This window comes from Heptranchias perlo, chromosome 4 (assembly GCF_035084215.1).
Source record: "Heptranchias perlo isolate sHepPer1 chromosome 4, sHepPer1.hap1, whole genome shotgun sequence".
In the NCBI taxonomy this organism is placed as follows: Eukaryota; Metazoa; Chordata; class Chondrichthyes; order Hexanchiformes; family Hexanchidae; genus Heptranchias; species Heptranchias perlo.
Genome location: NC_090328.1, coordinates 129,641,144 through 129,668,452, shown reverse-complemented (window position 1 = coordinate 129,668,452; position 27,309 = coordinate 129,641,144). Strand labels below are relative to the sequence as shown.

The following is a 27,309-nucleotide window of genomic DNA, read 5'->3' as shown; positions in this document are numbered from 1 at the left end:
CTTTATCTTGAGCAATAATCTTTTATGTGGCACCTTGTCGAATGCCTTCTGGAAGTCTAAATACACTACGTCCACTGGTTCCCCTTTATCCACCCTGTACGTTATGTCCTCAAAGAACTCAAGCAAATTTGTCAGACATGACTTCCCCTTCGTAAAGCCATGCTGACTTTGTCCTATTAAATTATGTTTATCCAAATGTTCCGCTACTGTCTCCTTAATAATAGACTCCAAAATTTTACCCACCACAGATGTTAGGCTAACTGGTCTATAATTTCCAGCCTTCTGCCTACTACCCTTTTTAAATAAGCATTAGCAGTTTTCCAATCTGCTGGGACCTTTTCCGAGTCCAGAGAATTTTGGAAAATTATTACAATAGCATCCACAATCCCTCCTGCCACTTCCCTCAAGACCCGAGGATGTAAGCCATTCGGTCCAGGGGATTTATCCGCCTTGAGTCCCATTAATTTACTGAGCACCAATTCCTTAGTGATTTTAATCGTATTTAGCTCCTCCCCCCCTAGAGCCCCCTGTTTGTCCAGTGTTGGGATATTCTTAGTGTCCTCTACCGTAAAGACTGAAACAAAATATTTGTTTAGCATTTTTGCCATCTCCATGTTTCCCACCATTAATTTCCCGGTCTCATCCTCTAAAGGACCTATGTTTGCCTTAGCCACCCTTTTTATATAACTGTAGAAACTCTTGCTATTTGTTTTTATATTTTTTGCTAATTTATTTTCATAATCTATCTTCCTTTTCTTAATCAATCCTTTAGTTACTTTTTGCTGTCTTATGAAGACTTCCCAATCTTGTATCCTCCCACTAAGTTTGGCTAGACATAGCCTAACATTTAGAGCCAGGATGTGCAGGAGTGAAGTTAGGAAATGTTTCTACATGCAAAGGGCAGGAGATGTTTGGAATGCTCTTCTGCAGACGGCAGTTAATGCTCGCTCACTTGTGAATGTTAAATCTGAGATTGATAGATTTCTGTGAACCAAGGGTATTAAGGGATTTGGGGCTAAGCAGGTATATGGAGTTAGGTCACAGGTCCACCATGATCTCATTGAATAGTGGAACAGGCTCGAGGGGCTAAATGCCACTGCCACTTGCTGCCTCTTGATATGCGCCACCTTCTCCTGCAAGAAAGCGGGACATGTGTCTGGGTGATGTGCCTGTCATGGTTGAATAGCTGCCAATGTGTGTGGCTTGTGAGTTGTGGGTGGGCGGCTTGAAACAGTGGTAATGTGTAAGGGTGAGATGAAGCATCTGGTTGGAAGAGTTGAGTACTGATGGAAAAGTTTGTTGGTAAATGAGGGATGGGGGGTGTAGTGTGTGATGCAGTTGGTCGGAGATGCCACTTGAAGTTAACCTCACTCACCTTGACCACTCATGTCATGATGCATCCATGTTCATGATGCTGTGCGCCTGGCATTGACTTCGTCCCCCGGTGCCTCCCACTTCCTTTTGGGTATATGTCTGGAGGGCCTCTTGTTTCCACCCCCCACCCCCTGCCCCGCGGATGTAGGATGTTCCTCCTTCTGTCCACCTCTTGCACCAAGGTCTCTAGTGCATCAGCAGAGAATCTTGGTGCACGCACTCTAGCAGGCCTGGTACTAACTCAGATTGGCAGATTGGTGAAGTCTGGCGTGCAGATTGGAGGATTTGGGGTTTAGTAGTGCGCAACCTTTATTCAATGGGACCTGCATCTATGTTTTACGGGTGCGATATCTGATCTCCATTCAGACTCCGTACAGACAGTAGACTGTTATTTTCAGCAAATAACAGGTACCAGCTACCTTTAAGAGATTTCTAAGAAACATCCTCCCTTTAAGAGATTGAGCTCCCCTGGTGGTGAAAAGTGCGAATTGCATTGATTCCACATGTAAGGCCTGGAATGGAACGCTGATTGCAGGTCAGTCCTTGGGCTGGCCAAAACTCGTGTCCTAGAAACATAGAAACATAGAAAATAGGAGCAGGAGTAGGCCATTTGGCCCTTCGAGCCTGCTCCGCCATTCAATATGATCATGGCTGATCCTCTATCTCAATACCATATTCCCACTCTCTCCCCATACCCTTTGATGCCTTTTGTGTCTAGAAATCTATCTAGCTCCTTCTTAAATATATTCAGTGACTTGGCCTCCACAGCCTTCTGTGGTAGAGAATTCCACAGGTTCACCACCCTCTGAGTGAAGAAATTTCTCCTCATCTACCCCGTATCCTGAGACTGTGACCCCTCATTCTGGACCCCCCAGCCAGGGGAAATATCCTCTCCGCATCCAGGCTGTCTAGCCCTGTCAGAATTTTATATGTTTTAATGAGATCCCCTCTCATTCTTCTAAACTCTAGTGAATACAGGCCGAGTCGACCCAATCTCTCCTCATACGACAGTCCTGCCATCGCAGGAATCAGCCTGGTGAACCTTCGCTGCACTCCCTCTATGGCAAGAATATCCTTTCTTAGGTAAGGAGGCCAAAACTGCACACAATACTCCAGGTGTGGTCTCACCAAGGCCCTGGCGTCCTGCCTGCGCAGGGGTCATTGGGCGCGGGGTTATAGCGCATCACGCTACCCCTGCCCAAAAATGGCCCTTATCCAATTTTCTTTTCCCCTTATATGTTCTATCTACTCAAATCAATACGGTTCTTGAACATTGAGGTCAAGTGTTATTGATTTACCAAGCATGCAATTGTACTTAAATATATACTTAAATGACTGTAGTTGCAACCATACCTGATGATGGTTTGGTTGGGAACTTCAACAAGTTACAGTCCTGAGCTCAGTATCTTAGGCCTTAACAATTCAAAATACTCATTACATACTGCCACATTTTCATACATTTCTCTCACTCCCTCTATGTGACAATCCACACGTTTCTACATTATATGATTATACAAAAGTTAAAATGCAACTCCATATAAGGAGAATTTAATTAAATTTGTCCGTTATCAATTACTTCAGTTAATAAGCTGGTTTCCTCCGTGAATGCGCTCCTTTTCCATTGGGATAATGAGATTGGTATAACTCCCTTACTTTGTTATCTTATCAATAGTTTCGCTCTTGTTACATATAATTGCTATTCTACCAAGTGTAGCCTTTCATTTGGTGCCAGTCAATCTTCTGACTCTACAGAAACCAAAATTAAAAAGGATGATGAATACCCAGATGTTTCCCTTTTGCAAAACTGTTTTCCCTGAAATTTATCAGCAATGATTATAGAACCTTGAAAGATTGGAACCAGTATTCAATGGCATGCCTTTAAATAAATCCCCCATTACTTCATCCTGAAACTGACCATTGCTGCTGTTCATTTCATCAGTTCACTGGGTCACTACATTAAATTGACTTATATTTCCCTGCTTAACAAGCAAAGGTTAAAGGTTAATATTACTATAATATAAAGAGAAATCAATAGTAGTATAACATTAGTAGACTTCAGGACAGTCTGATTAACCTTATATCAAGACCAAAGGTCTTACTTCAGGCCCGTAGAAAACCTGCCGGGCGTGTGAGAAATCCTTCAAATCTATATACTAGTGGAGAGGTCTGGAAAGATGAGTACAACAGTTGAATGCAACTGGCATAAACAGAAGAAAACTGGCAGAGGTCAGGAAATGCTTTAGTAATGTGACGACAAATGCTGTAGGGATGATGGCATTTAACTGTTAATCGAGGAGAGCAGACAGAAAATAAAAGCCGCAGTTGAAGGAACTATCTGAGGCAAACAAGAACTATCTGAAGCCCAGCTCTTTACTCTTAAACATTTGGAGACGATAGCAGAAGCTGATGTGGAAATCCTGCAGTACCCACTTTGGTTAAAAATATCTTCCCCCGTACAACTTGCAAAATCAGTACATTAGGATCCCTTATTAGAAAAGTATATCAATACCAATGCTGGTGTTACACATGGTGTAATACAGTGATACAATATATACTAACTTTACTATTGATGTTATGAAGATGGTGTGATACATGACTACTTTCCTTCTCTTCACAGAAGTAGCTGGACCATTTGAAGTCCAAGAACCCACCAGAACCAACCTAGTGTAGAAGACACAGGCACAGGAACGGAGGTATTTTCGCACATGATGCTAGGTTAGAATCACATAAGCACTTTAACATTACGGCCCCTCCGCAACTTAAAGGCAAATTGAAGAGGCCAGATGGAGTCATGGACATGCACAATTAAAAGAAAGAACTTGCATTCATATAGTGCTTTTCACAACCTCGGACTTTCCAAAGTGCTTTTTGAAGTGTAGTCAGTGTTGTAATGCAGGAAATGCAGCAGCCAATTTGCACACAAGGTTGCACAAACAGTACGAGATAATTTTTTAAAAATTCATTCATGGGATGTGGGTGTCGCGGGCAAGGTCAGCATTTTTTGCACATCCCTAATTACGCTTGAGAAGGTGGTGGTGAGCCGCCTTCTTGAACCGCTGCAGTCTGTGCAGTGAAGGTTCTCCCACAGTGCTGTTAGGAAGGGAGTTCCAGGATTTTGACCCAGCGACGATGAAGGAACGGCGATATGTTTCCAAGTCGGGAAGGTGTGTGACTTGGAGGGGAACGTGCAGGTGGTGTTGTTCCCATGTGCCTGCTGGTCTTGTCCTTCTAGGTGGTAGAGGTCGTGGGCTTGGGAGGTGCAGTCGAAGAAGCCTTGGCGAGTTGCTGCAGTGCATCCTGTGGATGGTACACACTGCAGCCACTGTGCGCCGGTGGTGAAGGGAGTGAATGTTTAGCGTGGTGGATGGGGTACCAATCAAGCGGGCTGCTTTGTCCTGGATAGTTTCGAGCTTCTTGAGTGTTGTTGGAGCTGCACTCATCCAGGCAAGTGGAGAGTATTCCATCACACTCCTGACTTGTGCCTTGTAGATGGTGGAAAGGCTTTGGGGAGTCAGGAGGTGAGTCATTCGCCGCAGAATACCCAGCCTCTGACCTGCTCTTGTAGCCACAGTATTTATATGGCTGGTCCAGTTAAGTTTCTGGTCAATGGTGACCCCCAGGATGTTGATGGTGGGAGATTCAGCGATGGTAATGCCTTTGAATGTCAAGGGGCGGTGGTTAGACTCTCTCTTGTTGGAGATGGTCATTGCCTGGCACTTGTCTGGCGCGAATGTTACTTGCCACTTATTATTCCAAGCCTGGATGTTGTCCAGGTCTTGCTGCATGCGGGCTCGGACTTCTTCATTATTTGAGGGGTTGCAAATGGAACTGATCACTGTGCAATCATCAGCGAACATCCCCATTTCTGACCTTATGATGGAGGGAAGGTCATTGATTAAGCAACTGAAGATGGTTGGGCCTAGGACACTGCCCTGAGGAACTCCTGCAGCAATGTCCTGGGGCTGAGATGATTGGCCTCCAACAACCACTACCATCTTCCTTTGTGCTAGGTATGACTCCAGCCACTGGAGAGTTTTCCCCCTGATTCCCATTGACTTCAATTTTACTAGGGCTCCTTGGTGCCACACTCGGTCAAATGCTGCCTTGATGTCAAGGGCAGTCACTCTCACCTCACCTCTGGAATTCAGCTCTTTTGTCCATGTTTGGACCAAGGCTGTAATAAGGTCTGGAGCTGAGTGGTCCTGGCGGAACCCAAACTGAGCATCGGTGAGCAGGTTATTGGTGAGTAAGTGCCGCTTGATAGCACTGTCAACGACACATTCCATCACTTTGCTGATGATTGAGAGTCGACTGATGGGGCGATAATTGGCCGGATTGGATTTGTCCTGCTTTTTGTGGACAGGACATACCTGGGCAATTTTCCACATTGTCGGGTAGATGCCAGTGTTGTAGCTGTACTGGAACAGCTTGGCTAGAGGCGCAGTTAGTTCTGGAGCACAAGTCTTCAGTACTACAGCCCGGATGTTGTCGGGGACAATAGCCTTTGCTGTATACAGTGCACTCAGCCGTTTCTTGATATCACGTGGAGTGATCGAATTGGCTGTAGTCTGGCTTCTGTGATGGTGGGGTTATCAGGAGGAGGCCGAGATGGATCATCCACTCGGCACTTCTGGCTGAAGATGGTTGCAAACGCTTCAGCCTTGTCTTTTGCACTCACATGCTGGACTCCGCCATCATTGAGGATGGGGATGTTGACCAAGCCTCCTCCTCCCGTTTAATTGTTCACCACCATTCACGACTGGATGTGGTAGGACTGCAGAGCTTTGATCTGATCCGTTGGTTGTGGAATCGCTTAGCTGTGTCTATAGCATGCTGCTTCTGCTGTTTAGCATGCATGTAGTCCTGAGTTGTAGCTTCACCAGGTTGGCACCTGATTTTTAGGTACGCCTGGTGCTGCTCCTGGCATGCTCTTCTACATTCCTCATTGAACCAGGGTTGATCCCCTGGTTTATTGGTAATGGTAGAGTGAGGAATATGCCGGGCCATGAGGTTACAGATTGTGCTGGAATACAATTCTGCTGCTGCTGATGGCCCACAGCACCTCATGGATGCCCAGTTTTGAACTGCTAGATCTGTTCTGAATCTATCCCATTTAGCACGGTGATAGTGCCACACAACACGTTGGATGGTATCCTCAGTGCGAAGACGGGACTTCATCTCCACGAGGACTGTGCGGTGGTCACTCCTACCAATACTGTCATGGACAGATGCATTTGCGACAGGTAGATTGGTGAGGACGAGGTCAAGTAAGTTTTTCCCTGCTGCAGGCCCGGTCTAGCAGCTATGTCCTTCAGGACTTGGCCAGCTCGATCAGTAGTGGTGCTACCAAGCCACTCTTGGTGATGGACATTGAAGTCCCCCACCCAGAGTACATTCTGTTCCCTTGCTACTCTCAGTGCTTCCTCCAAGTGGTGTTCAACATGGAGGAGGACTGATTCATCAACTGAGGGAGGGCGGTAGGTGGTAATCAGCAGGAGGTTTCCTTGCCCATATTTGACCTGATGCCATGAGATTTCATGGGGTCCAGAGTCAATGTTGATGACTCCCAGGGCCACTCCCTCCTGACTGTAAATTACTGTACCACCACCTCTGGTCGGTCTGACCTGCCGGCGGGAGAGGACATCGCCAGGGATGGTGACGGAAGAGTCTGCGGACGTTGCCATAAAGGTATGATTGTGTGAGTATGGCTATGTCAGGCTGTTGCTTGACTAGCCTGTGGGACAGCTCTCCCAATTTTGGCACAAGTCCCCAGATGCTAGTGAGAAGGACTTTGCAGGGTTGACTGGGCTTGGTTTGCCTTTGTCGTATCTGGTTTTATTCTTACTGTGACTTTTTTTTTTAAAGTGAGATTTTACAACTGAGTGGCTTGCTAGGCCATTTCAGAGGGTAATTTAAGAATCAACCACATTGCTGTGGGTGTGGAGTCATATATAGGCCAGACCGGGTAAGGACGGCAGGTTTCTTTCCCCTAAAGGACATTAGTGAACCAGATGGGCTTTTACTACAATCTGGTAGTTTCATGGCCACCATTACTGATACTAGTATTTTAATTCCAGATTTTATTTAATTAATTGAAGATAAATTCCCCAGCTGCTGTGGTAGGATTTGAACTCATGACTCCAGATTAGTAGTGCAGGTTTCTGGATTACTAGTCCAGTAACATAACCACTATGCTACCGTACTCTAATGACTGAATAATCTGTTTTAGTGATGTTGGTTGAGGGATAAATATTGGCCAGAACACTGGGGAGAGCTCCCCTGCTCTTCTTTGAATCGTGCCATGTAATCTTTTACATCTACCTGAAAGAGTCTCTGTTATCGAAAGATGGTAACTCCGACAGTGCAGCACTCCCTCACTACTGCACTGAAGTGTCAGCCGATATTATGTGCTCAAATCTCTGGAGAGGGATCACGACCTTCTGACTCAGAGACAAGGGTGGTACCACTGACAGCTGAGAACTAAGGGCAAGAGCAGAGGAGGAGACGGGTACAGATGTCAGTGGGCTATTGTTCAAGGCCAGAATATTGGAGTAACAGCAGGATACCCCAGTAGGCAAAAAGAATGGCTGCCTCAAGTTACAGTGTTTCAGGCAGGGCACTCGGGCGTTGCTGGTTCTTTTAAACCAGTTTCTGGCATTACACATACCTCAGTCAGCACCTCCCTGAAAAGCTTTAACCTACTTATGCACTGCTCATTTACTCGGCCTGGGCAGTCAAGGGTGCCCAATATACCATTTGCTTAAGACCACCTTAGTTTTGTCCTCCTGAAAATTATATTGTGCAATATAGTTATGCAATTACATCATCCAATGTCTCAATAAGATCGCCAAACAGTTTATGCTGGAAACCATTTTTGGAGCTCTCTGACCTCCAAAAATCTATAAGCAAAATTGGTTTGTAGCTGGGGATTACCAAACTTGCTTGGAGAACATCTGTTTTATGTTTCTGTTACTCTAATTCAGCCTTCAATACAGGAACTTGCCAGCTCAGTTCTCTGAATCTTACAATGATGAGTTTGTTTTTGATTGATTTTTAAAAATGTTTTCCCTTCTCATTATCATACCTCACACAAGTGGAAGAGCATGTATGACATGAACCCACCCACCCACACACACACACATTCAGACATATACATTCTCTGTCACATATACATTACACACTCACACTCATGTACTCTCACGCAGACGCACTCACATACAAACACACTCACGCTCACACATTCACTCAATCTCACACAGACACATACACATTTACTCTCACACAGACACAGATACACAGGCCCCGATATTACCAGGGAGGCGGGATGGCAGCGGGGGGGGGGGGGGCGGCGGGGGGCGACAGGGCATGTGGGTAACCCGCCCAGTAAAATCTGTCTGCCCCCCCTACGATCGCGGGTAAATTGAAGGCAGTTACAGTGGCTTCCGGGTTTCCCGTCGCCAACCTGCGCAGCGGGCGGACTGCGCACCCGCATCACAGGCTGTCAGCTGGAGGAGCCCTATTTAAAGGGGCAGTCCTCCAATGCTGCTCCTGCAGCAAACAACCAAAATTATAGAATGGAGCAGCCCAGGGGGAAGGCTGCTCCCAGATTTACTGATGCCTCACTCCAGGTCCTACTGGATGGGGTGAGGAGGAGGAGGAGGGATATTTTCTACCCGGCGGATGGGAGGAAGTGGCCTGCCTCTGCCACCAAGAAGGCGTGGCTCGAGGTGGCAGAGGAGGTCACCAGTAGCAGCAACATCTCCCGCACATGGATCCAGTGCAGGAAGCGCTTCAATGACCTAACTAGGTCAGCCAAAGTGAGTACACTTACTCATTCTCCTACACTCCGTCTTCCATATCACCGCCCCCACCCCCCAACTCATTCTGTACATGCCAACACTACTCTATCACATCACTCCTCACACCCACTCAAACCTCATCCTCATCTTACCTGCACTTACTCACCTCCGCAGTACTCATCCCACCACTACCACTCAACACAATCCTCATACAATGTCATGGCTCTGTCTCATACTCACTCTCTGATGCATTTCTTTCACGGTCAGCCTCACCCAAACCAATGCATTCAGTGGTTGGCCACGTCACCATCCCTTACTCACTCCTCTCTACTTTCTTCTCTTATAGGAGAAGAGAGCCCAGAATGCACGGGAGAGGGCGAAGACCGGAGGGGGGCCGCATCATCAGGTCGTCTTCACGGACGCGGAGCAGGAGACTCTGGAACTAAGCTGCACCCTCGAGTGCCTGTCCGTCGGGGACGCTGAGACTGCCACCCGACTAACGGCTGGTGACAGAACTTTAACATTCAGCACTCACAATAGCAAATGATCTTCAGCACCTCAACATCTATTATCATGCTTAATATTGCCTTCTGTTCTCTTACAGGGCCTTCAACGACCACCGTGATGGCGGAGGGCGATTCCTCAGAGGACCTGCCGGCCTCTGAGGGGGCACTGTCACATCTGAGCGAGCCATCCACCAGCGCAGATACACACACCTCGGTGGGTCCCCATCCTCACTTAGTTGGGGTTGCACATGGTGAGTCACCACACACGTGAGCACGAGCAGTCACTGGTGGCAGGGGCAGCTGTGGAGAGTCCGCTTCGGTCGGAGCACTCTTCTCCAGGCTCTGCTCAGCTGGATACATATGCTGAACCCTGTGGGCCATCTATGTAAAGGGGAATGATCGAGGGGCAGCAGCACATTTGCGAGGTGCTGGAACAAGTGCCACATGCACTCTCCACAATCGCGCAGAGGATGGAGGAGTCCAACTCCTGCATAAGTGGAATGGTGGCACAGGTACAGGAGGGAATCTCTGAGATACTGTAACAGGGACGTGAGGGCATCTCTGAGATAGTGTCGTGGGTAAGTGTGGGAATGTCTGCGATGGAGGGAAGGCTAGCCTCCATGGAGCTTCAAGCACGGCTCACCAATGAGTCCATTGAGACCCTGACAATGGCCCTTCGGACTCAGGGTGAGCAACATTCTGCTGCTTTAAATAGGCAGGCAGATATCTTGGCACTGGCCTTACAAGGCTTCACACATGTCCTCCAAGCTATCGTCCAGCAGGGTGGTAGGAGTGATGTGGGCCTGGCCCAGGAGAGGGATGATGGCGAAAGGGGACATGGAAGTGGGGACACCACTGAAAGTGCCTCCACATCTCACCCGTTGTCCCCCTCTCAATCAGTACCCACAATGTTGCCTCTTCTCCAGGTGGCCGAGTCTGCCCTGCACAGATGCAGGTGGAGCAGTCTTTGGAGGGGCCCTTGTGGCACCAAAACACAGAGGGCATCTAATTGGTCAGGGCTTGAACAAGAGCAACCTGCCACTACCTCTGCTGTTGCCACAGGGGATGCACCACGTAGGAGTAGTCGGAAGCGAAAGGCGAAGGTTTTGTGAGCACAAAGGGGATGCACAAGGGTGTTTGACGATTTGTCATGTTTTCTATTTATATTTGATTTTTGTTAATGGCACATTAAATATTATTATTGTCACCACTACTGCCACGTCTTGGCCATTCTTGACTGGCTTGTGTAATAAGTCCCTTTCATGAGGTTCACTATGAACACCCACACTTGATGCCACCCATTGGGTCACTCTATAGTGGGTGTATGTGTAGTTGCACGACTATTTTGAGCAGATGCTTGTGGTGCAGCACTGTGTTATGGAGCTCCACGTGGCGGAGGTGCATGGCATGCCTGGCAAGGCTGGTGATGTTGCTCATCCTCGGATGAAGTGATGAATGCAGCTATGGCGCCCCCATCCTGACGGTATGAGTTTGAGGGGGTCTGCAAAGTAGGTAAATGTGTTTGCATAGCAGAGGTTAGGGTAGAAATTAAGAATTTTGAGTGGAAAGACAAAGGTGTTGCAGCCAAAACTTTGTCTGAAGTGACAGAGTGCCCTGCTGCAATAAATGAGGTTTTCCCCCCACCTGTCAAATGATCCTTTGCATCTCCCACTGGCTGCTGGCTGAAACACGTCTGCTCCAACAGGGAGTGTTTCCCACAGCACGGCAAACACAGTGAGGATCCTTCAAAATTGCACCCCTGCCAAAATCTCCACTCAATGAGGTCTGTCAAGTACCTCAACTAGCAGCATCCTACCGGCTTTAATTGCCGGTGGGAGTCCCACATTCGGGAGCTGTGTGCGCATCCGAACACGTCACTGGGGAACCCAGAAGTCAGCAGGTTGGAGCCGGGCTCCAGACCCGCTCCGGGATTCTGCCATTTTAGGAGCCCCCCCCCCCGCCCCCAACGCACCCGCTCGGCCATCCGAAAATCAGCCCCACACACTCTCTTACTTTCCAGCAGAGGTCACTGGTTAGCAATTAGGAGTGGTTCATCTTCCTAACTATACCAACAACAACTTACATTCATATAGCGCCTCTAACATAGTAAAACATCCTAAGGGACTTCACAGGAGCGTTATCAAACAAAATTTGACATCGAGCCATATAAGGAGATATTAGGACAGGCGACCAAAATCTTGGTCTAAGAGGTAGGTTTTAAGGAGCGTCTTAAAGGAGAGAGAGAGAGATAGAGAGGCAGAGAAGTCTGGGGAGGGAATTCCAGAGCTTAGGGCCTAGGCAGCTAAAGGCACGGCCGTCATTGGTGAAGCGATTAAAATCGGGGAGGCGCAAGAGGCCAGAATTGGAGGAGTGCAGAGATCTTGGAGAATTTTAGTGTTGGAAGAGGTTACAGAGGTAGGGAGGGGCGAGGCCATGGAGGGATTTGAAAACAAGGATGAGAATTTTAAAAGTGAGGCGTTGCTGGACTGGGAGCCAATGAAGGTCAGCGAGCACTGGGGTAATGCGTGAACGGGACTTGGTGCGAGTTAGGATACGGGCAGCAGAGTTTTGGATGAGCTCAAGTTCATGGAGGGTGCAAGATGGGAGGCCGGCCAGGAGAGCATTGGAATAGTCCAGTCTAAAGGTAACAAAGGCATGGATGAGGGTTTCAGCAGCTGATAAGCTGAGGCAGGGGGTTGATGGGCGGTGTAACTGAGGTGGAAGTCGGTGGTCTTGGTGATGGAGCGGATATTGGGTTGGAAGCTCACCTCAGGGTCAAATAGGTTGCCAAGATTTCGAACAGTCTGGTTCAGCCTCAGACAATGGCCAAGGAGAGGGCTGGAGTTAGTGGCTAGGGAAAGGAGTTTGTGGTGGGGCTGAAGACAATGGCTTCAGGCTTCCCGATATTTAATTTAAGGAAATTTCTGCTCATCCAGTACCGGACATCGGACATACAGCGTGACAAATCAGAGATAGTGGAGGGGTCGAGGGAGGTGGTGGTGAGGTAGAGCTGGGTGTAGTTAGCGTACATGTGAAACCTGACATTGTGTTTTCAGATGAAGTTGCCAAGGGCAGCATGTAGATGCGAAATAGGAGGGGGCCAAGGATAGATCCTTGGGGGACTCCAGAGGTAACAGTGCAGGAGTGGGAAGAAAAGCCATTGCAGGAGATTCTATGGCTATGACTGGATAGATAGGAATGGAACCAGGTGAGGGCAGTCCCACCCAGATGGACAACGGAGCAGAGGCATTGGAGGAGGATGGTGTGGTCAACCCTGTCAAAGGCTGCAGACAGGTCGAGGGAGTGAGGCTAATTGTAGTACCTCAGCTGACATCTGCTCAACAGAGCTCTCTTTTGTTAGTGGCGAAATCGAGAAGCAAGTTCTGGTGTTCGCACATGCCCAGTGAAACGCGAAAATCCGGAACTTGCTCCTAGTGGTTTGACGGCGATATGACAGTTTCGAATTAAAGGGACATCGCACGCTGCAATCAGGAAAATCTTTGAAAAAATGCAAACTTGCTTATCTGCCCAGATGGAAAGTAACTAATTACGCCACCAAACAAGTACACTTAAAAATACAGGTCTAAACTAAGTTTTAACAGCACGGTAAGTTTTAATGACTGCCAAACAACTAAAAATTAACTTTTAAAAATGTGGAATCTCATTACTCCTTATTTTAATAGTTTTTGGTCATTAAAAAAAAAATTAAACTAAAAAATTAGCTTTTATTTTACTTTTTCCTTCTGTCTCTTATTTAATTCAATTATTTCTTACATCTATCTATCTCTAGAAAAGCTTTGAAAGTGTCATACTTCATTACAAATGCAAAAGAAAATTTAAAGAGAAAAATAGCCAATCATTTTCTGATGCTGCCAATCTGCAGATGAACAATCTCACTGTAGTTGACCTCAGGAGGAAGACGAACTGGCCCCTAATTAACTTTGGGATCCATGATTAGACCTCGTGGCCTTAAAAGGGAGAAGCCAATTCACACACCTTAGCAGTAGAGGAATACATTGTACTCTCCAGGCTATAGCTGGTAAAACAGCATATCCTCTGACTTATGGTGAGCAACATCGCAGGATATCTGCTATTTAATTTCATAATTTATGTTCACAACACCCCCTTAAAATGACAATTTCAAATGGACATTTTGGAATGTGCCTCCTGTTCTGAAAGGTCGCTGTGCAATTCTAGCAGAAAATTGGCCTAGCATTGGTGGAATTTCTCGAAAAGGGAAAGTGTACTTACAGGTGGTTGTATCTGAAGAAGATATGGAAAGAATTCATATAACTTTTTTAAAAAGTGCAAAATGTTGTTTGACCAGGAAGGTTACTTCCAGAGTTTATACTGTTGTAGTACAGATCAGAGTCTGAGTGTCATCTACCTGCACAAGGACTCAATGTCCAGATGATGAGTTTCATTCATTCTCAGCCAATTGGACACTTCTTAACATTACTTGATATTACTTTGGCCTGTCTTTCTCCACAGTAAATGTGGCCACGCGGAAAACTAATGGAGCAGCATCGGCTGACAAAGAATTCATGGAGGTAAACACGGATAGATACCAAACTGTCACATTTGAAAATAGGACAATATTTACAATGCATTTTCCAAAGTATTTAACGGTTCTGTAATGAAATAAAAAGGGTAAAGTCTAGTTCTCCCATTTAAAATAATTATTGAAATGACAATGTACGATTCAGTGTGTTTATAACACCCTTCTAAATGAGCATTGGCATGCTGTCTAATTGATTTTAGATTTCTATAAATGCACATTGAAAAGAATTGTAGTTTTTAAAACATAAGCTTTATAATATTTTCCTTAGAATATATTTCCAGAATCATACAAAAAAACATGTCAAACATAGACATATAAATACAGTTTATTTAAACCAAACAGAACCTTTAGCTTGTGCATCGGTGCAAGTTCACAATTGCTAATCATTTAAGTCAAATTTAGCTTATTAATGGAATTTTTAAAAAAATCCTCATTCACTATTTTGAAATTCTGACCTTCTGACTTGGTCCTGGTGCAATAAAGGAATCTTTACTCCCAACTCTTTAACCACAATCTCATTTTCCTGACTATAGCCCCACGATTTTACATTGTTAACACTGCTCTTTGAATCAGCAGAAAAAAGATCCCCTTAAAATAAATAAATAGTAAACAAAACATTGCCCCAGGAATTGTCATTCAGGCAAGTTAACCAGATAAGCAAAATCAATTAAACTCTGCATTGTTTCACTGTAAACAATTACTGAATTATGCAAGAACTCTGGAAGCAAATTTTATCCATCTCCTTGCACGTATAAATAGCTGAGCACGCAGCGCAGACAAAAAAAAATGATTCTGAACTCATTTTGGGTATAACAGCAATGACTATACTCATAGCAAAGTCTAGAAGAAATTGGGGTCTGGCAAAAATGTGCCTCCATGTGGCCGTACATGTATATTTGTGTACTTGGGTCTACATGTCAGTATTTTAAAAACCTTTCAAACAGTGTCTACATAGATATGCCGATACTAGGTCACTTATTTTTGCTACTCTTTCTAAACATATCTCTACACTGTACCTCTGCTGGAAATACTTCAGAAGACAGTTCTGAAGGTGCCATTGATGATGTCTCAAACAATGGCCTCATATCAGAAGTTTTCTCTTATTGTTTTTACCTTTGCTCTGTGTCTTCTTCATAAATCCCTCCCCCTATTGAATAAGAATGATTCTGAAGGATCTACAAGTTTAGGAGTAGAGCAGGATATAGAGTTACATAGAATTTACAGCACCCGAAACAGGCCATTCGGCCCAACTAGTCTGTGCTGATGTTTATGTTCCACACGAGGGGTGGGAAAAACTGAAAAATGCAGCGTCTAGGGGGTTTCGTTGTGGCACTGATTGAGACCCGAGTGCTGGAGGTCTTTTGGCTGGAGAATGCTCACATAAACCTTGAAAGGGAGAAAGAAAAAACAGAAATTGGGAGATGGATACAGAAAACACTCAAATCCAATCTCCAGTTTCAGAGATTCATAAAATGGAGTGTTAAATCCAAAAATTCAGAACGAGATTTCTTCCCTTTCTCTTCTTCTCCTTAATGTGCTCCAGCAATGTGTTTTTCCAAACACCCTGGCACTGACCAAAGTACCAGTTTAAAATGCCATTAGCATTGGCATATCGCAGATACTCCTCAGATTGTGAAACAGATCACAACTATAAAATGAATCCATATGCTGCAGCTGGAACTTCAACCAACTCAAAAAATTTCCCTTCCATAAAAACCCACAACTTTCCCATCTGACCAGTTTCAGTAATTTTTGATTTTGATCGTTTATACCCATGACATTTTTCTAATAGGGATTTTTTTTTGCAAAAAGTCTTATGTCCATAGTGCCAAGTTGTACTTAAGAATATTACAGTAATTTTCCTTTGTCATCTGCTGCCAGACAAAGCAGTGGCTCCAAGGAAAAATGCAGTCCATGCACGCAGCCCGGGCGCTTCACAGGTTCATGAAGCTGCTGGAATTGCTCCAAGCGAACATACTACTGAATATCTGGAGCCAAAACCTGAGGTTAAGTGGCTGATTTATACAACCAATTCTGTCATCATTCACCGCAGAGCTCAAAAAAGAGTATTTTCACACATTGTGGCTGAAATGTTGCTGGGACACTGTGCTTGGAGAATAGGACACTGGGTATTAGGTGGCCGTTGATTCATTTTACGAGGCACATTCACCGTGCTTCTCCAACAAAAAGATGTGATTTGGTGCAGCATTGGACAGTTGGCTGGTCTTGTAGAAATATACACAATTCTCAGTTTCCAATATAAACCACAGGCTTTAGGATTCAAAGCATTCTTTCCAATTCTGACAGTGAAGCCTTCATATTAGTGAGCTGGTTTCAGACACCCTTTTCTTACCTGAACACATGAACAAAACATATAAATGTAAGTACAGTTATTTATTGCAAATTAGTTTGTCATACAACCTGCATACCAGCCAGACAAGGGCATTCAAGAACTGATGGAAGATTTTACTTCAATATGTTAAATAGATACAGTAGTATGTTGTTCTCATTTACATAATCTAGTGACTCCAAATGATCAAGCTATTAGTTAAGCTACCTCAGCTGTCTCATTCCCTCAGTGGTTCACCATTACACTATATCTGTTCATTTCTGGCCTGCCCTTTTATGAGTGTTTAAGTAAGCCCACAGTTCTTTAAAATGTTAGAAATGTAATTGGAACATCAAGAATGACAATACAATTATTCCAGTGTCCATGCAAATCCCTCAGTGCGATAGTACCAAGAAAGTCATCTTTGATGTCTATTGAGAAGTGGGAAAGCTATTTAACTGTGATTTTTCTACAAGGATACTCAACCCTCAGAGTAAAATAATAGCCCACCTACCTTTGACTTCAATAAGCTGCCATTCTAAAACTTTTTCTGCCTCTCTATTTTAGTCCCAGGTTTTGAATGTTAAGGGAGCTCACATTCCGTCTCTGCAAGCGTAATCATGGGATCCATGACAACTGCGAGGGCAGAAACAACACAATGCTATTGGTAAAGCTATGAGATAGATTTCTTTTGCATGGAGAGGGTGTGAAATCCAACTTTCACGGTGGTGCAAAATGGGCAGTGACGGATCGGCCACCTGTTATACACTCTGCCCGACTCAATGGAAAGGAAAAATCGGGCGGACATATAATGGGCAGACAATCTGATACCGCCCGTTTTGCACCTCTGCTGAAGTTGAATTTCACCATCACGGTGCCTGAACCGTAGGAACTAGCTCACAACAAAAGCTTAAGAAAAGCCATAACTACTTTTTCTCCCCTCCTTATGCTGACTCATGCAGGGGTATGATTCCGCTGATGCCGTCAGCCCTGCAGTACCTCACACAGTGAGTTTCAGCAGGTTATTCAATTGTGAAGGTTATTCAATTGCAGCAAAGCAGAATCCTGTCCTCGCCCAACATCCACGCACTTTCCAGGAGGGGTCAGCAATCCTGCAGCAGGAACCCTGACCCATTCCCCCACCTGTCCCGTCCATGGCCAAGAGGCCATGTGGCCAATTATAGCAGCTCTATTTCTGCCTTGGCTTAGATCAGCTAACTCAGCATAGACCAGGAATCAAGAGTCTGGCATCTTTGTGTAGGAAATAGTAACTTTTCACACTCGCTTTCCCTATACTAATACAAAATAGGATAAAAACATTTTATTTACTGGAAGGGTTGAGTTTCCATTTAAGAGAATGACATTCAGTTGCCTAAAAATTAATTGTCCACAGCTTTGCTGATTTTTCGTATCCAAACTTATGTTTCTTATGAAGGGATTTGCTTCCCAAAGGGGAGTGGGAAAATGACACTGAGCAGCAACAAGTGAGTTTTATACATTTGTATTCTTGGCCTTTTCTTTCCACCCCTTTCTTACTTTTACTATTTGATTGATTGACAAAAGGGAAACATACATACAAATATTTAAGTGAAAAAATGTGTTTCAACAGACTAAAATGATTAAAGCAAGAATAATTTCATAAAACTTCAAAAATATGGGTATGGCATTTTTAATGTTTTTTTTTGGTTATAATTCTGAACTCTACAACTACCCCCTTATATGTTATAAAGTGATATTCCCACCGTATAGAGCAGTGATTTACCTGGCCGATATCGTCTTGATTTTAGTATGCAGGACAGGACCATAATGACCCCAAGTAGAACCGTCACAGGAATAGTGATTGCCAAAATGAGGTAACTCTTCTTCGTTGAAGGGAACTTATCAAGTTTTTCATCTGTCTGTTTCGTTTCTAAAATTTAAAACCAGTGATAATTAAAACTCGTGAACATCGGGCTAATTTACAAGCCAATATTATAATACATTAAAATGGAAATCACTATCTGTAGTGAGTAGAAACATACACACACACACATTCACACATATAACTAAAAGGTGTGTGTTTGTATATTTTAAAAAATCTATTTAAAATAGTGTGACTAGTGTTTATATAATTGTTTCTTTTGTCTGTTGGCTCACCCTGTGGACTCGCTTTCTGACATTGCTGCTGAAATCAGAAACTCACTGTCTAGGGAATTATGGCTGTTAATCAGCATTCTACTACCTGGTGGCAAACTAAATAATATACCACTGAGCTGCGCACCACGCCGCTGCTTATGTAGGGTTGCAACTCTGGTTGGACGTGATCATCACATGACCTCCAGCCCCCCCCCCCCCCCTCACTCCCGCCATTGGTCTTGTGACATATCCATTCTCACGGTGCACCACCTCTGCCAATTGGAAAGCGAACAGGCTCTTCGTTATCTGATTGGATGATTCCTGACTGTCAATCAAACAGCCTGTCTTTCCTCACTCCAATATTCATCTTCCGGGTTTTGCTCACAGCAGTGTCCGGGAGATTAATATTTAATCCCTGGTGATTCCAATGCAACCCAAGAGGGTTGGCAAACCCATGCTTATGGCATGCATTTTGATGTTTGGCACATGATAAACTCACAGTACAACATACAAATATCACATGAAAAGTTATGCAAAATTATCTTGCAACCATATGGTAATGTTGTGACCGAAACAATTTCTAACATGGCAACCTTTTCCCCACTATTGCTGCAAGTCTTGTGCCTTACTATAGATTCACAGAGGTAAATATTTATACTGGCTACTCAGCAAAAGCAGTAGTGTTTCAGTCAACACAGCCCAGTCAATTTATTACTTAATCATTGTGTAGGAGTTTCAAAATAGCAGTTAATCACTCCAATGAGAAATGACAAGTGGCTCATATGATGTAATGGAAATAAAGTACATAGGAACAGGAGTAGGCCATTCAGCCCCTCGTGCCTGCTCCGCCATTTGATAAGATCATGGTTGATCCATGATCTAACTCCATATACCTGCTTTTGGCCCATATCCCTTGATACCTTTGGTTGCCAAAAAGCTATCTATCTCAGATTTAAATTTAGCAATTGAGCTAGTATCAATTGCCGTTTGCGGAAGAGAGTTCCAAACTTCTACCACCCTTTGTGTGTAGAAATGTTTTCTAATCTTGCTCCTGTACATCCTCTGTAGCCTCTGTACATCCATATTAAAACTACATTTGTTTTTATTGTTCTCACATAGTGTACAAACATAGCAAATTGTATTACCATCTTGTAAGCTTATGTTTATAAATTTAGTGTGCAAAGATAAAATACTAAGAAAACACTTTAGATCAAAGTGTGGTTGTACATTGAAATGCCTGCCAGTCACAACATGTTGAAAATGCCAGCTTTACAAATTCCTTAAATACTGTTTGAAATGTAGTTGAACAACAAAGAAACAAAAATGACCTACCTTTAATTTGTAAAATAGCCGAAGTAGTCATGTTAAGTTCTTTATTCCAGAACATACACAGATACGTATCATTAGTCTCTGCCTTTATTCTAAGTACACTTCGGATGTTGTACAATCCATCGGTGCCAGTGAAGTGGGTAGTATTTGCTGTTTCGTTGAGGTCGGATCCATTTGCATAATACCAGACAACTTCAGCTAAAGGGTATCCTACTGACTGACAAATAAACTCAGTCTCTTTTGTCTCCTTTATGTTGAGTGTCTCTATGTCTTCATAAGAAGCTGCAAAATAGAATGTCACAGAGCTTGATTTCACCTGGTCGTATTTCTAAGCCCTCTAAAATCCTGCAGTTGGTATTTATCTTTTTCAGCAAGGTTTAACTGTGTACAGTCTAAGGTGTATCTATTTAAAATGGTACAGAACTTACTTCCCTTATTGCTATTTCCTCACTTTCCTTCCTGGAATTTTCACCTATGATACACTAACTCTCCCTGAGAGGTCAGACTGGAAACCTGTTCCCGAGCTTCCATTGTACAGACGATTTTTAGGACACAGATGTTGCCCAAGATGGTGGACATTCATCCTTCCCTTTGTGCAAACCTCTGACCTCTGTTCTGTGCCTCAATATGACAGCACATTTGAGATCAAGAACTCATCGTGTAGGGAAATACAGATACAAACTCACATCCTATTGGTATACTCCGAGGAAAACTACTCAATTCTAATTAGAACTAATCAATCTGCTGCTGGACAAAAGAGGAAAACCTTGCCCACCTGTGACTTCCAGTGCAGTATCTTTATAATCCACTCCATTGAGATCAATAACACAGCGGTAGGTCCCTGCATCAGATACTCTGACTTGGTGAATCTCTAGTACTGCGCGTCCGCTGTGGAGTTCATCTAGTAACAGGAAGACTCTTTCTCTGTATTCAAGGGACTGATCCTGAAGAACTTCTTTCCCGTTAAACAATTTATAAACTGATTGAGGAGATCCATTGTCCACGATGTGATACCAGTACACCTTTAGCTGGTTTGCATTGAAGTTGGTTTCAACTGGAAATCTACATTCCATAGTAATGTTATTCCCGTAGGATGCAGTGTAGGACGATCTGGGAGCTGTGACCATAAAAAGAGCTGAAACGACAGAATGTGGTGTTACTCAACTTTTAGATATAGACACCTAGGAGGTGAATTTCTCTGGTGGCTCTGCCGATTGCTGCCGTAACTTCGGCGGGCGAACCCTGGAAAAACGGTGCTAACACCATTTATTTTTCCAAGGTTACGGTGGACGATCAGAAGGAAACACGTGGAAATTCACCCCTAGTTTTAAAGGACAGAACTTAAACTAATAGCTCACATTTGACCCGGAGAGGGTAACTGAAATGTGAATGCCTGAGATGTGAAAACAGAAACCAAGAATCTAGATTAAATTACACTTAATATTGGCATGTAGTTATGAACATCTTCTAACCAATAGAGTACTGGCTAATGGCAATGTTATCAATAACTGTAATCATACTATCTAATTCTGTTTCTTTCTGTTTATAGTTTGGCATTTAGAACTGATTCTTATATGTTACTTTGTTTTGCTAACAACTTTAAAATTTCTTCTAAATTGAACCATCTCTACAAAAACTTTAGAACGACACTAGATACATTTATCTCTCGGCCGAGAGTTCCTTCATGAAATTCCCCTCTGTTCCCTCCAGCTCCAATGTGATAGCTAAGCAGTCGGGCATGGAGGAGGGACTCAAACAAATGCTCTACATTTTCCCTTTTCTTATTAGCTTTTTCCACTTTCTTCATCTTCTCCTCAAGGTTTTCACTCATTGTAAGCCTAGACATTTGAGAGCTAGTAGTCTACATGGCTGTGGGTGGGCATGAGACAACCATAGTTCTATTCTCACCTGACATCAACACCTGCACTTCCAGCGAGGGTTGTTGGATAGTCATCAGGAACAGGAGCACTGCTCAATTTTCCCTTCACTAACCCAGGAATGCTGAAGCTAACTGTCACCACCCCCTCCCCCCCCCCTCCTGCTGCCCTCCTCAACCCTGCCCTAAAATCAGCTAGCTCTGCTCTCACTGGAGATCAAATCCAAGATTTTTTGGCTCAGTTATTAAGTATCTGGTCTGGCTCAGCCATGGAAGCAGTGTGGGACAAGTACACTCTGAATATAGAGCTAAATGCCTTATTTATGAAAAATGGTCCACTGAACATTAAGGAGTGTTCAGGTCACAGCACTGCATTGCTCATTAAGAATGTCCTCTCAGGGCTGTAACGGGTGGGTCTTTGGTAGCTTAGAGCCCCATGAAAGGATTCAATGACTGCTGGCTGGAAAGTCTGAATTGGTCATCTACTAGTGTTTCAACCATAGGGCATTTTAGTAAGTTCTACTTGCTCTTTATCTTACTCCCTGTATATACCAAGATCTAATGGTTCCAAGATACGTTGTGTTTTATACTGATTTATCGAGATACACGTATTATGATGTCTATTGCTAAAATTGTAATGTTCTTATTAAGCTAAGTGTTTGATATCATACCTGTCACCAAGCGTAGGTGAGCTCCCAGTATAAACAGTGATGATATAACCTTCATCTTTCTGAAGTTATCTGAAATATAAACACACATTGTTCAGTTCACCAGTTATAGACAAATGGTTACATTTATGATTTGATTAGTTGCTGGGAAAGTATTGATCTCTGTTTAAACCCTGCATTCTTAATAGGTTGACTGACGATATGGTTATCAATGGGATAACAACAGTCAACTAGATACTTTACTAATGATTACAATGGAGGAACATGAAAGATTATATTCTGGAATAGTTTGAGTTGATGAAAGCACTCAACTATCACTCCATGCTTTAATCACTTTCCTGTCTCCTGTCCGTGTACAGTACCCATGTGTTCAGGCACTACCCTGCATTTATATGTTGCGGGTCTACATTTGTCCTATCAAACTGTTTTGATCCTAAAGTTCAACTCAAAACCGCAGCAGCTGAAGATATACCATTTTAATGAAAACAAAAAGAAACGCAGTAACATGAGTCCACTCTTTCAAACCAATCACATAAAAGTCACATTCTAGGGTATGAATCTAACATTATAATCAACATCATTTAATCCTGACTGGTAATCCATAGAATTAAATATAACAGGCAATAAACACTAGTAATAACTGAATTACATTTCAGAAGTACCATGTAGTGTGGAGACCTCAAATACACACAGACACTCCAAGAAAGGGGAGGTAAAATGTTAACAGTATCCCTCTCCCAAAGCCCCACAAAGGGCAATAACCCAACCCCACAGGATTAAACCTCCACTTAGGTAGGAATATTGGTATTCCACCAGCCCAGCCAAGAGCCGAGATCCTTCCCCAAATGATCTTAGCCGGCAGTGTGCTGTCTACAGTGTGTGTGCAACCAAGTCAATCACCCTGATATGCTCTCCTGTCAGTACCATGTGGATTTTTGCTAAAAGAAAAAATATATAAAATTTCCATAAGAGATGTGAACAGACTAATAACAATTGGTATGTATTTTTTTTAAATCCCTGGATTTGGCTGCCACTTTACCAGAATGGACAAGTATAGTGTATTTTAAACTTCACTCTATTAGACTTCATTTACTTCCGACACGCACCATTTTCTGCGTTAACTTGAATTAATACTATGTTACAAGCAACAATTTTGTTATTAAGCACATTGATTAACACCTATTACTGTACCTCCAGTCAAATCCTCCCTCCATGCCACATGTTGTTTTATTCAATGCCGTCAATCTACTTTCCATGCAACAAACCCAATACTGCATTTTACCAGAAGAGGAAAATAAATTTACCATGAGTGATTCCATTATTGTGAGCATGAATATTTTTATCATTGTTATTGGACTGTGCAGATGTATTTAAAATGCACATTGAAGAATAAACTCCAGGAAGTCAGAAACTACCACTCATTAAATGAAGGCCGTTTTGAGTTCTAGCTTAATCGAGCATTTTCACATTACAGTGCGTGGGCCTTTATTGTAAATATAATATTGGTGAATTGTAGGCGTTTTTGTCCAGCATTATTTACCACAAGGATGAATCACAATTTTCAGATTCACTGTAAAATTCTGCACGATAATCTCTATTTAAAACCACAACACGACTACACTTGCCACATTCAAAGCGGTTTTGTTTGCTGGCGACTGGTGAAAGCAGAAGGAGAAAGAGCTAAAGTTGTACCTTGTCTAAGTTCATTTAAAAACATGGGTTTGGTAAGCCTTTTTGTTTGGTTTGGGCTGGGAGAACTAGAAAAGTCGAGCAGTGTTTCTGTCACAGTGAAATCATACACTTGTGCCATATTGCCGTCTTTCGGATGAGACGTTAATCCGAGGCCCCATTTGCCCTCTCAGGTGGATGTAAAAGATCCCATGACGCTATTTTGAAGAGCAGCAAGGGAGTTCTCCCCAGTGTCCTGGCTAATGTTTATCCCTCAACCAACATCACTTAAAAAAACAGATTATCTGGTCATTATCACATTGCTGTTTGTGGGACCTTGCTGTGCGCAAATTGGTTGCGGTGTTTCCCTACATTACAACAGTGACTACACTTCAAAAGTACTTAATTGGCTGTAAAGCGCTTTGGGATATCCTGAAGTCGTGAATATATATATATATATATATATATATATTCAAGTCTTTCTTTCTATGATGAGATTTTTTTTAGGTTATTTAATGTCATGTGTTTTTGAACAAATGAGAAAAGGTTTGCCACACAGTTTTTCCATGGAAGCCTGTGTACTTTCAATGAAATGTGGCCAAACAGGAAGAACTCAGCTCAGGAAGATATGTAAATGGCATTCAGCCAGACCAAACCTGGGTCAGGCTTGGTTTTCAATTTAAAAACACTCGGGGACTAGTTTCCTTCTTATGTAAAGTGTAAAAATGAAAAGTAGACATGACTAAAGAGGTGGGAAGATCACTAGTAAGTGCAAGCAGACTTTGTTACATGCCAATTTAGCTGCTTGAGAAGTGTGAAATAAACATTACTACGTTGTTCAGTTTTCTGTTGTTCCTGCTCTCAAATTTGTATTGGAATTCGCTGAAGTAAAATTCAGAGCAGCCACTGTCTTAATGAAACAAGGCCAAAAATAGAGCGGCTATTTTTTGACTAAAAGAGTAAAATCTTCCTACATTTTTTTTTCTAAACTGTGAGTTATAGAGAAAAGTCTAATTATACTGCTCCCTTTGCCTGTTGAGTTCATAACAGGTGTGGAATAATTTTTACTTAAAATGAAATGATCAAGTTTGAATTTTTGGTTCAGGTTTAATACGGATTCTTACTAGTGTAATCGTTTGGAGCATAAACACCGGCACAGACCAGTTGGGCCGAATGGCCTGTTTCTATGCTGTACATTCTATGTAATTCTTTGTAAGTGCAAAAGGACATTTAAAAGCTCATCCATTGTCATTAAGGGTCTTTTCCATCCCACATACTATTACAATCATGAATTAATCACAGAGCTGATGTGAACATTTAATTCTATAGCTCAACGCAAAGGTTTGTTGCTAAATTTGCCAGCATCAGGCACCATTACTTTACTAGTATATACAACCATACCAACAGATCAATTTTATCCTAGTATCATAAGTAAAATGTACAGCTGCAGTAATATATGTGAACCATTATAAAATTCTGAAATAAAAAATACACAACAGTTGTTTCATTTCCCTAAACAAACTGTAATCACGATATGACCCTTCAAGTCCCTGAATGGAGCAGAAGTCACAGTGGAGTTGGTGGTGGTGGTGGATGATGCCTTGGTCTCCAAGAACCAGGAGTCCACACTGCTTAGTATTTTTCCAATTCTCGGTCGAGGCTGTCGATCGCACACTTCGACTAACATATGCTCCACATGTTCTTATTTCACCATAGCAGAGGAACAGACTTTTCCACTAGTAGCAGTGTGGTAGCCTGCACACCGCAGTCCTTCTTGTTGTTGACAAGTTCCCCCCCTCACCAGCCTCATGACACATCCCTGCGGATCGAGATGGGGGGAGAACATCCCCATCTGCTCCTGCCAGCGCCAGAAAAGTGACCCATCCAAACGAGACCTTCAGAAGAGGTAGAATAGCCGCAGTGCACCAATATCTGACTATACTTCCAGCCACCGTGATCATAAATCATGTAATACTACAGTACTATAAAACCTTCAGACTCAACGTAAGCTCTTGTAAATGCCACGTTAAAAATGTTTAACCACACCAATACACAGACTTTTTCCTTTAAATAAAATTATGATTATGGCTGGTGTTTTTTTTTCATTAACGACGCAAGTCTAATTCTACTCTCCTGCTTGGTCTCTTTAATATTGCTCTTTTTCAAGCAATTCCCTCTTGAAAGAAACACTAAAATCAATTATCAAGGACAGCAGCAGGTTAACAATAAGCAGCCTGCCTTACCTCAAGTCTCCTTTACTTTGCGGTACGTGAGCTGTTGGATTGTATGTTTAGTGCACAGTGTACTGGGTGCTCTGGCTCTCACTTTATAAAGACTGAGAAATGAAATTCCCCCGAGTGTCGGTAGCGAGAATCCCATGATTTGTCATAATTTCCGATCACGTGTCAGTTTTTATTTATTTAGTGAGCGGAGTTTCTTCTATTCCAGTAACTATGTATTGAGAAAGCCCCATCAGAATCTTGATACTGGGAAAAATCAATCAAATTCCCTCGGATATCAGTAGAGAAACCGGATTAAAAAGGAATCCGAAGCAATACGGGAAGGTCGGCCGTGGTTTCTTCATCTAATACAGACCGTCAAGACTGCCTCCATTGCTGGTTTTCAACTCCTGAGTCCGACCATAAAACGAAATACGATTTCAAAAAATGCCACTTCTGGGACTCTCTGTCTTACTGTCGTTGCTATCTATGTGAGCAACAAGATTCGCTTTCCTTATGATGTGAATCCTGTCTCGAAGTTGATGTCCAGCCCATCAGTTTCGAATTTCTGCAGGCTGGTTGAAACCCTACATAGATTTAATTATTAATGGACTTCACTGGCACTGAGCGGCAGACTCGAAGATGAGCAAGTCAGAGCGAAGGTATTCAGTCCCCCACCACCCTCTCTAGCAGTGCAGTACAGGTGGAGACGGCCCTTGCTGGTTGATCACCTGTTGCCTTATTCCCTGATCCTCTGCAGCTTTCAAAAGGGAATATCAAAGCTGTATAGTATTCTGGTCAGACCACATCTTGAGTACTGTGTCCAGTTGTGGTCATCCAGACAGGGAAGACATTCAAGCACTGG

The 27,309-nt window shown here is 43.3% G+C and overlaps 1 protein-coding gene and 1 long non-coding RNA gene across 7 annotated transcripts in view; one reads left to right on the top strand and one right to left on the bottom strand.

Annotated features, from left to right (window-relative positions):
• LOC137320611 (uncharacterized) overlaps positions 1–27,309 on the top strand; it is a 230,275-nt gene that overhangs the window by 135,018 nt on the left and 67,948 nt on the right. For 2 of the 4 annotated variants that reach the window (XR_010962602.1, XR_010962605.1), the window contains 2 exons: positions 3,992–4,067; positions 9,520–10,886. This is a non-coding gene — a long non-coding RNA (uncharacterized lncRNA). Of the gene's footprint in view, positions 1–3,991; positions 4,068–9,519; positions 10,887–27,309 lie in introns of those variants that run through there. The other 2 variants (XR_010962603.1, XR_010962604.1) reach the window with 2 other exon arrangements.
• Positions 14,492–26,584, bottom strand: LOC137321278 (programmed cell death 1 ligand 2-like). Of its 3 annotated transcripts, XR_010962768.1 has the most exons (7): positions 26,469–26,584; positions 22,561–22,629; positions 20,789–21,148; positions 20,017–20,295; positions 18,332–18,478; positions 17,084–17,205; positions 14,492–16,593 (listed from the first exon to the last, which is right to left on the bottom strand). XR_010962768.1 is itself a non-coding variant. In XM_067983632.1 (6 exons), exons 2-6 carry the CDS (start codon positions 22,613–22,615, stop codon positions 16,556–16,558), a joined length of 879 nt encoding a protein of 292 aa, XP_067839733.1. In that variant the 5' UTR covers positions 22,616–22,629; positions 26,469–26,582; the 3' UTR covers positions 14,492–16,555. The 3 variants fall into 3 exon arrangements, 2 of the variants coding, with proteins under 2 accessions (XP_067839733.1, XP_067839732.1); XM_067983632.1 differs by lacking the exon at positions 17,084–17,205 and having other exon boundaries at positions 26,469–26,582; XM_067983631.1 differs by lacking the exon at positions 14,492–16,593 and having other exon boundaries at positions 17,081–17,205.

Coding starts and splice junctions, on each gene's coding strand:
- LOC137321278 (XM_067983631.1), bottom strand. CDS start 22,615: ATGAAGGTTATATCATCACTGTTTATACTGGGAGCTCACCTACGCTTG. Junction 20,296..20,788: donor TACTGCACTGGAAGTCACAG/GTGGGCAAGGTT, acceptor TCTATTTTGCAG/CTTCTTATGAAGACATAGAG. Junction 18,479..20,016: donor GGCTATTTTACAAATTAAAG/GTAGGTCATTTT, acceptor TTTAAATTTTAG/AAACGAAACAGACAGATGAA.